This window comes from Corella eumyota, chromosome 6 (genome assembly GCF_963082875.1).
Source record: "Corella eumyota chromosome 6, kaCorEumy4.1, whole genome shotgun sequence".
In the NCBI taxonomy this organism is placed as follows: Eukaryota; Metazoa; Chordata; class Ascidiacea; order Phlebobranchia; family Corellidae; genus Corella; species Corella eumyota.
In genome coordinates this window covers 14,038,618-14,051,714 of record NC_137495.1, presented here as the reverse complement: position 1 = coordinate 14,051,714, position 13,097 = coordinate 14,038,618, and the positions used below count along the sequence as shown (strand labels likewise).

Below are 13,097 nucleotides of genomic sequence, written 5' to 3'. Positions count from 1 at the left end.
TTTAAAAATATCAATTTACTTTATTGTGCTTGTTATTTAAAGATAAATAAAAAACAACGATAAAGTGATTGGCTGCCCGTCATTGTAGTTAGAATTAATTTAGGTTTGGTACAGAAGTCCCGGGTTTAATCCCCACTGCTTCTATTTTACTATTTTTTGCACATTTTAGTTGTTTCTATAAACTATAAAACTAAGACAAAAACTAATTAACAGTCTCAATATTAGACAATTATAAAAAATAATATCCCAAACTGCCACAGGCAACTCAAAACTGGGTCGAGGTAACTAATAATACTCCATGTTTAGGTTGTAAGGTCGACCTTTTAACATAGAGGATAAATAAATATAAAATATAACAGTAGAACGCGCGGTCACACTTTTTGCAGTTACTCTATTCTTACTGTACAAATAAAATAGTGACGTCACTATCACAGTTCGCGAATTTTTTTTTTTGTAATAAAGGTTTTGTTCTATTTCTTAGTTTGGCAAAAAATTTAACAAAGGGCAAATAAAAGGCAATTCATCTTACTTTATTGAACGAAATAAGTAATAAACTTACATATTTAAATAATCAACAGCGTTTAATTTTTTTTTAAAAACTTTTTTTATGTGTATATCTTTATCCTCGATGTGGAAAAATCGAATGCGCGTCTTAAACATAGAAAAACCTGAGTTACTCCGACCCAGTCTCAAAATGACTTTAGCAGTTTGGGATATTATATAGATTATAATTGCCCGATTATTAAGCTGTTGATTAAGTGCTGGCTCAGCAGGAGTTCGTACCGTTTATAGCACTTTACTCAAGGGCGCTACAGCATGAGATCAGTGGAGATTGAACCCACGTCCTCATGTATGGTGTAGCAAGTGTTCTTACCCCACGCTGCCGGTTTAAAATCATGTGTGTACTTCTAGACATACAAACATACCCCCCTACAGGCCGATTTTTTTCGTGCTTTACGGTTATTTAAAAAAAAACATTTTTATATTTGCCATAATATTTGAAGCTTTTTTGCGCCTTTTTACTAAAAAAAAAAAAACTTTTTACTAAAAAAAATTTCATCCATTTTTAAATGTTTTTATATCAGCTATGATCAGATGATTAACACAAGACATTATGTTCGAATCGGCAGCATGTTTTGGTGGTCAGAATACCTAATATACAACCTGAAGTCCCGGGTTTTATCCCCACTGCTCTTATGCTTTAGTGCTCATGAGTAAGGTACTATAAACGGTATGAACTTCAGCACTTAATTAGCAGCATAAATATGGGCAATTATAATCTATAATATTCCAAACTGCCACAGGCAACTCGAGACTGGGTCGGTAACTGATGTTACTCTATGTTTAAGTTGCGCATTCGACTTTTCTACATCGAGGATAAAGATATATACAAAAAAAATAAAATTTTCCAACAAAAAAAATTAATTCTTTTTTAGAAACTTGTTTTTTTTATTATTGTAACTGGCATTCCATTTTAAAATCTTAAAAATGAACGTAAATGAATATCTACAAAGAATTGGATATAACGGGGATCGGAAAACAACTTTAAACGTTTTACAAAACCTATGTGCTGCACATATGTACACTGTGCCTTTTGAAAATATTGAAATCGTGTCGGGAAGGCAAATTCAATATAACTTGGAATCTATTTTCAACAAAGTGGTCAAGGTAATTTTCTATTTTTAATGATTTACAAAAATGAGATTTTTATGATTCGCTTACCATTATTAGCATGTTGTTACATTCTAAAATGAACTTATTTTTACCAATTATATATATGTTTTTTTTTATTATTTATCCTCGATGTGGGAAGGACAACTTTGTGACTACGACAAAAAGCATCATCGTTGCCCCAACCTAGTCTTGAGTTGGCTTTTGCAGTTAAAGATATTATTGATTATTTTTTTGTATAAATTTTTATCCTTAATGTGGGAAGGTCGAATGTGCGACCAAAACATAAAGTAACAACTGTTACCCCGACCAAGTCTTGAGTTCCTGTGGCAGTTTGGGATATTATAGATTACAATTGCCCGATAATTATGCTGCTGATTAAGTGCTGACTTAGCAGGAGTTCGTACCGTTTATAGCGCCTTAATAAAGGACTCTACAGCATGGGATCACTGGGAATTAAACCCAGGAACTAATGTAGTGTAGAAAGTGTTCTTACCACTACACCACACTGCCGCCGGTATTGTTTTTTGAAAATTAAGATTGGTTGTGGAATTTAATCAAGGATGCTACAACATGAGAGCAGTGGGAATTAAACCCAGGAACTCATGTGTTAAAACCAAGTGTTTTGATCTTTGTTGCCAACGATATTTAAAAAGTTGCAGTCCATGAAACTGTCGTTAAAAAAATAAATTTGTACAACTTAAGACTGTGTCAAATCAAAATGGAATTAAAATTTTGTTATTTTTTTTAGGAGAAAAAGGGGGGCATTTGCTACGAATTAAATACTTTGTTCTACTGGCTTCTTAAAACTATTGGTTTTGAAGTTACCATACTACAAGGACAAATATATATTGATCACATTGACACATATAAGGACAAATTTAGTCATTTAACATTACAGGTATTTATATTTAACTTAGTTTTTGATGGGCCAATCGAATCTGAGTCCGAGTACTCGGCCCGAGTATTAAGAATATTTCAATACTCGTGCTTGTCGAGCATTTTTTAGTACTCGGACGCCAAGTAATGATTTGTCAATTAAGATCGTATATGATTTACTAAACATAAAAAAAACACGAAGTTTGCCTTTTTCTAATAAATTATAATCTACTTCACGTTATTTAAGCAGCTATTGCACAACAAATACACTTTTTAAATAGTAAAATTTTACGCATAATAAATTTGAGACGTTTACATTTTCGTTTGGACTTAAAATGATATTGCTTTCAGCAGTAGGTAGTTTTGCCAACGTTAAACACTTTATTATCCATAAATACGTGATTTTGGCATATTTTGCAGTTTTAAAATTATGCGGGAAAGATTCTCGTAACCGGTTATATACGTTTAAATGACGTACGCCATAACCGAGTAATCGGCCGAGTATCGCAACAAAATACTCGGGCTCGTCGTATCTTGGATTTCAGCCCATCCCCATTTTTAATTAAATTAAATTTAGACTTTTTTATATAGTTAAATCTTCGAAGTGAAAAGGTTGATTAACGAGCCCTAATTTAAAGCAACGTTTGTTACCCCAACCCATTCTTAAGTTGACTTTTCCACTTTGGAATAATATTGATTATAGTTTTTGCTTAAAGCTGTTGATTGGTTTTTGGCCTTTACAGTCTTCACTAATTCTCTCTTATACTTTACAGTCCTCGCTAATTCTTTCTCGTACTTTACAGTCCTCGCTAATTTTCTCTTGTACTTTACAGTCCTAGCTAACCTTTCTTATACTTTACAGTCCTCGGTAATTCTCTCTTGTACTTTACATTCCTCGCTTATTCTCCCTTGTACTTTACAGTCCTCGCTAATTCTCTCTTGTACTTTACAGTCCTAGCTAATTCTCTCTTGTACTTTACAGTCCTCGCTAATTCTTTCTCGTACTTTACATTCCTCGCTTATTCTCGCTTGTACTTTACAGTCCTCGCTAATTCTCTTTTGTACTTTACAGTCCTCGCTAATTCTCTCTTATACATTGCAGTCCTCGCTAATTCTTTCTCGTACTTTACAGTCTTCGCTAATTCTTTCTTGTACTTTACAGTCCTCGCTAATTCTTTCTTGTACTTCACAGTCCTCGCTAATTCTCTCTTGTACTTTACAGTCCTCGCTAATTCTCTCTTGTACTTTACAGTCCTCGCTAATTCTCTCTTGTACTTTACAGTCCTCGCTAATTCTTTCTCGTACTTTACAGTCCTCGCTAATTTTTTTTGTACTTTACAGTCCTCACTAATTCTCTCTTTTACTCTAAGGTTGAAATAGAGAAAACCAAGTATTTGGCTGATGTAGGTTATTCCGGTTTTGGTTTCATTTATCCTCTCCAACTTTGTCTCAGAAGAGAACAAATTCAAACTAACGGCACTTACAGGTAAAGTTTATAAACAATCTTTATTTATTTTTTAACAACATTGTCGTTGTTAGTTTTGGCCAAAGGCATGATGTAGTGTGTAAAACTTGTGGTTTCACTACATGAGGTCGGTGGTTCGATCTACACTAGTTACATACTGTGTAGTAAGGCACTTTTTGCCAGCATGGTGTAGTGGTCATAACAATTTCTACACTACTTGAGGTTCTAAGTTTAATTCCCAACTGCTCTCGTACTGTAGTGTCCTTAAGTAAGGCGCTATAAACGGTATAAACTCCTGCTAAGTCAATACTTAATCAACAGCTTAATTATCGGGCAATTATAATCTATAATATCCCAAACTGCCACAGGCAACTCGAGACAGGGTTAGGGTAACTGATGTTACTCTATGTTTAGGTCGCGCATTTGACCTTTCCTTATCGAGGATGTATAAGTACAAAAAAGCTTGCCAATAGCTACATTATGTCGAAAATAAGATGTTAAAAATGATTTTAAACACTCAATTTTTATACTGTTATACCATTTTTATACTAGTTTAAGTTATAAAAACCTTTTTAATATATTTAGAATAAAAGAATTGGGAAATTCAAGTTATGTCGTTGAAAGAAAGAGAAAAAATTATCTTGATTCAACAGGTCTCTAGATTTTATCATCAATTTTATAAAGAAAAAAAAGCACACGCTTCAAATATAGTTTTTTTATAGGTTTTAGTTTGTAAAATTTAAAAATTTACACAGGAAAAGAAAGATAACATGTTCTTGCACATTATTATTAAAAAAAATATTAATTTACTGCTTATTTTGTTTCAAATACTGTCTAAAAAACTGTACATAACTATGCGAAAATAAAATTTTTCACGGTAATTAAATTGTGAAACCCCGCTGTTTTGAAAAAAATGTTGGCCGAAGTGTCCGGGTGCCGAAGTGTCTGGTTACCCAATTGCCAAATATAGTGCCTTACCTAAAGGCGCTAATGCATGGAAGCAGTGGGTATCAAACCCAGGACCTCATGTCCAGAAACCAAGTGTTCTAACCACTATACCACGCTGCCGGTATTCTATAAAAAACTGAAATAAATTTTTACAAAATTGAACAATTTAGGTGAACGATGTTTTGCTACAGACAACCCAAAATACTTTGCTGGATCGAGTAGCCATCGAGTGGATGGATGGGATATCATGTACAAGCTGACGACCGACAGCTACAACATGTCCGACTTTTCTGACACTCTGGAGCGGCGACATGCAAACTCAGACGATTTTCTGCGACAGAATTTTTTATGTTTGTTGCACAGCGAGAGGGGTTTTATGGGGGTTTGGGGTGATATGTTTGTTCAAAAGTATTATTACGCGCATGATGACAACGACTCGGACAATATGACATGCAAAGTTACAACTGTCCGAATGGAACCGTCTAAAGGCGTCCGCGGGGTTGTTAAATCAAAATTTGGACTCAATTTGCCAAGAAATTTTGTCGCAAAGTTTCGTGATAGAAAAGATCGAATTGAAGTCGTTTATTAACTTTGACCCGTTTTTTGGGGACAATTTTTACCCCTTATTCGAATAACTTTGACCCCCTTTTTTGATTAACTTTGATCCCTCATTTGGACAATTTTTGCCCCTTTTTTGGACAGTTTTTCCCCCTTTTTTAAATAATTTTACCCCTTTTTTAAATAACTTTGACCCCTTTTTTGAATAACTTTGACCCCCTTTTTTGAATAACTTTGCCCCCTTTTTTAAATAACTTTGACCCCTTTTTTGAATAACTTTGACCCCCTTTTTTAAATAACTTTGACCCCTTTTTTAAATAACTTTGACCCCCTTTTTTAAATAACTTTGACCCTTTTATTGAATAATTTTAACCCCTTTTTTGAATAACTTTAACCCCTTTTTGAAATAACTTTGACCCCTTATTTAAATAACTTTGACCCTTTATTTTAATAACTTTGACCCCTTATTCAAATAGCCTTGACCCCCATTTTTGAATAACTTTGACCCTTTTTAGACAATTTTTATCCCTTTTTTGGACAGTTTTTACCCCTTTTTTTAAATAACTTTAACCCCTTATTCAAATTAATTTAACCCCTTTTTTAAATAACTTTGACCCCCTTTTTTGAATAACTTAGACCCCTTATTTAAATAACTTAAACCCCAGTTTTATACAATAATTTACATAAATATTTAGATTTTTGAAATCTATTTTAAAATTGTCTAAATCATTATTTTAACTTTAAAGCATCTGATGCTGACAGTATGCAATATTTTAAATATTTTATTCTTTTGTGTTGCTCAATATCAAAAATTGTTTTAAATTTGTGAAAAAAAAGTTATTTCTTCAATCATTTAAGGTTTAAGGTTTTTTTTTAAATCATTTGGTTTTTAGTTTACTCTAAAGTCTACTTTATTCTAAAAAAATCAACTTAATAAGGTTAAGTCGACTCTAGTTGGTGTTTATGCCAAATTTTTACACCGTTTTAACGAATTTTACTAAAAGTTAACTTTTTTTTTATTTCAAATTAGTTTTTTTTTAGTTTTTGCAAGTGTTGTTGCTTTAGTTTTACTATAAAAAGCTAGGTAGCAGTGCTTTTAGAAATATTAGTCTAATCTTTTGTTATATTAACATAAATTGCAATGTTTCTATTTTTTTATTGCTGTGTTTATTATTATTTTATGGACAACTTTCAAATTCTGTAATATTTTTTCTTGTGTCAGCCTTTTTAGTTTGTAGTTAACATTATTCTTCAAATTAAAAATAGTTTTTAAAATATAGAGTATTATTATTTTTTTTTGTTTATTTCTTTATCCTCAACGTGGGAAAGTCAAATGCGCGACTTAAACATAGAGTAACATCAGTTACTCCGACTCAGTCTCAAGTTGCCTTTGGCAGTTCGGGATATTATTGATTATAATTGCTCGATAATTAAGCTGCTAATTAAGTGCTGGCTAAGCAGGAGTTTATATCGTTTATAGCGCCTTACTCAAGGGTGCTACAGCATGAGATCAGTGGGGATTAAACCCACGACCTCAAGTGTAGTGTAGCAATTGTTATTACCACTACACCACGTTGCCGGGTTAACACAAATAGAAGATAGCGTAGGGCATAAGAAAAGACATAAGTTTTAGTCTTAACTTTTTAAGTTTGGGGTATTATATAGATTATAATTGCCCGAAATTTAAACTGCTGATTTTGTGCTTGCTCAGCAATAGTTTATGGCGTTTATAGCACCTTACTTTATGGCGTTTCTGCACGAGAGCAGTGGGGATCAAACCCAGGACCTTGTGAAGTAAAACCAATGGTGTTTTGACCACTTCACTATGTTTTTTTTATTTCGGCATCTCCAAAATGTATATGCGCGATATGGTCAATATGCCTGATCTCATGCTGTATTAAAATTACCAACTTTTGTTTTTCTTTTTTTTTTAACTAAAAGCGTTGTGTACTAGCCAGAACACAACTGGCTTTACGACACAAGGTCCCGGGTTAAATCCCCCCTTTTTTTATTATGTAGTTTCCTTAAGTAAGGCACTATACCAGCATAGTATTAAAATTATAATCTATAATATCCCAATTTGCCAAAGTCAACCCGAGACTGGGTCTGGGTAATAAATGTTACCCCATGTTTAGGTCGTTATTAAAATAAATAAATACAAAAAAATTTCTTCCCACATTAAAAATAAATAAATACAAAAAATTTTATTTTTTGTTGATTTAAAAATATTTGGAATCTCTGAGTTTACGATCATTCACTTAAGCTAAATGTTTTCCAGACCTGAAGTCAACGATCTCTGTATTTTAATAGTTACACGTCAGTTTAACAACAGGTCTGGCTGACATTTTTTTGTTTTGGTCAGCTGTTTAGTAGATAAAAAAATTGTCGGTTGTTATGGCAAGGGGTTTTAGATTAAATAATAATTTTATAAAAATTTTTTAAGCGATATTTTTATAATAATCACTAATTAGTAATTGTTATTAAGTGTAGGAAGGTTTAATAGCCAAATTAAGTATTGTTAAAAAGCCTGACTTCACTACTTAAGTTCTTATGTTTGATTCTCACTGCTTGCGTGCATAAGCATCATTTAGTAAGTAACGCTGCCAGGAGCTTTTTTAGGGTCGTCCGCCAGTTTAAACGAGTAGTACTAAAATAAATGCAGAAAAGGCGAAACGTCCAAAAGAAGATTAGGGTGAGATTATAAAAATTCTGCAATTCCGCATTTTATAAACCTGGCAGACAACGCTAATAGAGCTCCAGTCACCCAGTCTAAAAAGTACACGCACAAGATTTTTTTCATTGAAAAAATGCATGTCTGGGTTTAAAAGTAAATACAAAGTTAAAGGTGAAAACGCCAACATAAATCATGCGTAGACCAAAAATTTTTGTGCGCGTGCAACCGCGGCCCTGCCATTTATTACGCTTACACGCACAAGTTCTCGTCGAAAACTGCCCTACGCCCTTAAGTAAGGCGCTATAAATAGTATAAACTCCTGCTGAGCCAGCACTTAATCAGCAGCATAATTACCGCGCAATTATAATCTAAAATATCCCAAACTACCACAGGCAACTCAAGACTGGGTCGGGATAACTGATGTTACTCTATGTTTAAGTTGCGCATTTTCCCACACCGAGGATAAAGATATACAAAAACGTAAAAGAAAAGATTAGGGTAAGGTTATAAAAATCCACAATTCCTCATTTTATAAACTTGGCAGATGACGCTAATAGAGCTCTAGTCACCATTCCCTCTGCAGATATACTGACTGAATTAAAATTTAATTGGCATTTTATTTATAGAGCAAATTATATTCAATAATATTTTAATACTGGCAAAGTTAACTTAAGACTTGGTCAGGGTAACTCCAGTCTAGAAAGTAGGGCAGCGTGCACGCACAAGATTTTTTTTTCGGTGAAAAAATGCACGCCCGAAATTAACGTTTTGCACGCCTGGTTTTTAAAAAAATTTGCGCACGATACTAACGCCTTGTAGTAGCATATTTAGGCCAAATTTAAGTAAAATACGAAAAAAATAAATCACGTGTAAACCGAAAATTTTAGTACGGAAGCACGTGCGGTCATTCCATTTTTTTAAAACTGCCCTACTTTCTAGACTGGGGGTGACAGTTGTTACTCTATTTTTGGTTGTTAAGTTTTTCCCACATCGAGAATGAATAAATATAAAAAAATCAACTTATGGCCTCATGCAATAAAACAATTTGTTTTAATTAAGTAATAACAAAACAACTTTTTTTTAGATTTATAAATAAAATATGGCTTCCAACACTTCCATGTTGGTGGTTTCAGTCTTTCTCTTAACTTTGTTAACTGTAAAAGATTTTCAAACAAATGGAGTTGAAGCAAGTCAAGAAAGCGCGATACCAAAACTTAAAAATCAGTTTACAACGCCAGTAATCAAGTTCCTGGTCTGTAATTCCTGAGGTTACAAACGCGCGTTCGAGGAATTTGCCGGAATTATACGACAACGATACTCGGACGTGAATATCGAAGGTGGGAATTACCCTCCACCGAAAGCCAACCAAATTATTGCCTCAATTCTTTCAACTTTAAAATTTATGATAATTGCTTGTATTCTAACTGGGACCAATCCCTTTGAAAAACTAGGACTCGAAACTCCTCAGATTTACAATTGGGCTCGTGAGAATATGATCTACTCTTGCGTGATGTTATTTTTCGTGACTAATACAATCGAAACTCAGTTAATATCGACCGGGGCTTTTGAAATTATGTTAAACGATGTCACAATTTGGTCAAAACTTCAATCTGGAAGGATACCGAGGGTCGACGAAATTATGCAAATTATTGATTCTCATATCAGCCTCGATAAAGTAGATCCTTCACAACAGTTTAAAATTTAGATTTTTTTAAGCATTTAAATTTAATGGTGATGATTTTTTGTTAAAAAGGGGAATTAGTGTGTTTTGTAGATTTGGTGAATTAGTAAAAACTTGTTTATTTAAAACTAAACCGTCACGTTATCGAAAACTATTTACGGAACAAAAATTTAACCCACAATGTGACATTTATTATTTGCCCCAATTCCTTTTAAAGGTACTTACACTAAATTTAAAGTATTTATCTTTAATTTAAAGTACTAACCCTATCTTTAAGGTATTTACCCTATCTTAAAGTAGTTACCCTATTTTAAAAGTACTTACCCTATCTTTAAGGTATTTACCCCATCTTAAAGTAGTTACCCTAAATTTAAAGTATTCACCCTGTTTTTAAGGTATTTACCCCATCTTAAAGTAGTTGCCCTAAATTTAAAGTATTCACCCTATTTTTAAGGTATTTACCCCATCTTAAAGTAGTTACCCTAAATTTAAAGTAATTACCCTGAATTTAAGGTATTTGCCCTGAATTTAAGGTATTTACCCTTTCCTAAAGTGCTTACCCTAACAATAAAAGTTAAAACACAATTGTGCAATTATCTATATAGGTTAATTGTTCTTTTTAAATTAAACACAATTAATTTATTTTTCAATAACTTAAAATTTAATTTGCAATATTTTTAATATAATTTTTTTTGTGGTATTAACTTACCTTGTTCTCGTTTAAATTATGTTGTTGTATTTATGTTAATTTACTTTTACTTGAGATCTTGTTTTTTTAACAGTTTGATTTTGTGAATTTAAACTCGAATTTTTATGACGACATTTTAACAAAAAGCTTGGCTTATTAAAATTGTCCGATTTTCGACATTTTGGCTTTATGTCGCCATTCATTTTAAAATAAACACATTTCCAAATTGTTACATTCTTGTTGTTTTATTTTTTATAATAAAGTATTGTTAGCATCGTGTAGTGGTTCAAACACTTACACACAACATGAGGTCATTGGTTTGATCCCAGCTGCTGCTATGTTTTGGCACTCATGAGGTCATTAGTTTGATCCCAGCTGCTGCTATGTTTTAGCACTCATGAGGTCAATGGTTTAATCCCAACTACTGCTATGCTTTAGCACTCATGAGGTCATTGGTTTGATCCCAACTGCTGCTATGTTTTGGCACTCATGAGGTCATTGGTTTGATCCCAGCTGCTGCTATGTTTTGGCACTCATGAGGTCATTAGTTTGATCCCAGCTGCTGCTATGTTTTAGCAATCATGAGGTCAATGGTTTAATCCCAACTACTGCTATGCTTTAGCACTCATGAGGTCATTGGTTTGATCCCAGCTGCTGCTATGTTTTGGCACTCATAAGGTCATTGATTTGATCCCAGCTGCTGCTATGTTTTGGCACTCATGAGGTCATTGGTTTGATCCCAGCTGCTGCTATGTTTTAGCACTCATGAGGTCAATGGTTTAATCCCAACTACTGCTATGCTTTAGCACTCATGAGGTCATTGGTTTGATCCCAACTGCTGCTATGTTTTGGCACTCATGAGGTCATTGATTTGATCCCAGCTGCTATGCTTTAGCACTCATGAGGTCATTGGTTTGATCCCAACTGCTGCTATGTTTTAGCACCCATGAGGTCATTGGTTTGATCCCAACTGCTGCTATGTTTTAGCACTCATGAGGTCATTGGTTTGATCCCAGCTGCTGCTATGTTTAAACACTCATGAGGTCATTGGTTTGATCCCAGCTGCTGCTATGTTTTGGCACTCATGAGGTCATTGGTTTGATCCCAACTGCTGCTATGTTTTGGCACTCATAAGGTCATTGATTTGATCCCAGCTGCTGCTATGTTTTGGCACTCATGAGGTCATTAGTTTGATCCCAACTGCTGCAATGTTTTAGCACTCATGAGGTCAATGGTTTAATCCCAACTACTGCTATGCTTTAGCACTCATGAGGTCATTGGTTTGATCCCAGCTGCTGCTATACTTTAGCACTCATGAGGTCATTGGTTTGATCCCAACTGCTGCTATGTTTTGGCACTCATAAGGTCATTGATTTGATCCCAGCTGCTGCTATGTTTTGGCACTCATGAGGTCATTGGTTTGATACCAACTGCTATGCTTTAGCACTCATGAGGTCATTGGTTTGATCCCAGCTGCTGCTATGTTTTGGCACTCATGAGGTCATTGGTTTGATCCCAACTGCTATGCTTTAGCACTCATGAGGTCATTGGTTTGATCCCAACTGCTGCTATGTTTAAACACTCATGAGGTCATTGGTTTGATCCCAACTGCTGCTATGTTTTAGCACTCATGAGGTCATTGGTTTGATCCCAACTGCTGCTATGTTTTAGCACCCATGAGGTCATTGGTTTGATCCCAACTGCTGCTATGTTTTAGCACTCATGAGGTCATTGGTTTGATCCCAGCTGCTGCTATGTTTAAACACTCATGAGGTCATTGGTTTGATCCCAGCTGCTGCTATGTTTTGGCACTCATGAGGTCACTGGTTTGATCCCAACTGCTGCTATGTTTTAGCACTCATGAGGTCATTAGTTTGATCCCAGCTGCTGCTATGTTTTGGCACTCATGAGGTCATTGGTTTGATCCCAGCTGCTGCTATGTTTAAACACTCATGAGGTCATTGGTTTGATCCCAACTGCTGCTATGTTTTAGCACTTTTCAATAAACTGTTTTAAACAATAAAATCTTCTGCTAAAACTAGGGTACGAAATGTTATTTTATGTTTGGGATATAAAGTGAACCTTCCCACATTAAGGATAAATAATAAACCGGCAGCATGAAGTAGTGGACAGAACATTTCCCTTACCACATGAGGTCCTGGGTTTGATCCCCAGTTATCTTATGCTGTAGCGCGCTTACTTAAGACACTAACGATAATAAGTCCTGCTGAGCCAGCACTTAATCAGCATTATAATTATTAGGCAATTATATTCTATAATAACTGCCAAGAATAACTTGAGACTGTGTCAGAGTAACAGTTGTTACTCTACGTTTAGGTCGCGCATTTGACTTTCTCACACCGAAGATAAAGATATATATAAAAAAGAAGCCATATTATTGGTATGTGATGTAAATATTTTTAAAATAGTAGGGTTTAAATGTACGCAGTACACTTAAACAAAGTTATTGATTGCTACTTCAATATATTCAAGAGTTACTTTCTATTTGTTTTGTCCCAGCTGTGTCAGGTTG

The 13,097-nt window shown here is 34.2% G+C and overlaps 2 protein-coding genes across 2 annotated transcripts; both read left to right on the top strand.

The window, feature by feature from the left end:
• Positions 1 to 1,440: 1,440 nt before the first annotated feature.
• Positions 1,441 to 6,739, top strand: LOC145755036 (arylamine N-acetyltransferase, liver isozyme-like). The gene is made up of 5 exons (XM_082571235.1): positions 1,441 to 1,668; positions 2,423 to 2,572; positions 3,921 to 4,036; positions 4,601 to 4,668; positions 5,134 to 6,739. Exons 1-5 carry the CDS (start codon positions 1,489 to 1,491, stop codon positions 5,550 to 5,552), a joined length of 933 nt encoding a protein of 310 aa, XP_082427361.1. The 5' UTR covers positions 1,441 to 1,488; the 3' UTR covers positions 5,553 to 6,739.
• Positions 6,740 to 9,283: 2,544 nt separating this feature from the next.
• Positions 9,284 to 10,773, top strand: LOC145755053 (selenoprotein T2-like). The gene has a single exon (XM_082571252.1). The coding sequence runs from the start codon at positions 9,295 to 9,297 to the stop codon at positions 9,898 to 9,900; it is 606 nt and encodes a 201-aa protein (XP_082427378.1). The 5' UTR covers positions 9,284 to 9,294; the 3' UTR covers positions 9,901 to 10,773.
• The last annotated feature ends 2,324 nt before the right edge of the window (positions 10,774 to 13,097 follow it).

Coding starts and splice junctions, on each gene's coding strand:
- LOC145755036 (XM_082571235.1), top strand. CDS start 1,489: ATGAACGTAAATGAATATCTACAAAGAATTGGATATAACGGGGATCGG. Junction 1,669..2,422: donor TTTTCAACAAAGTGGTCAAG/GTAATTTTCTAT, acceptor TATTTTTTTTAG/GAGAAAAAGGGGGGCATTTG. Junction 4,669..5,133: donor AAATTATCTTGATTCAACAG/GTCTCTAGATTT, acceptor TGAACAATTTAG/GTGAACGATGTTTTGCTACA.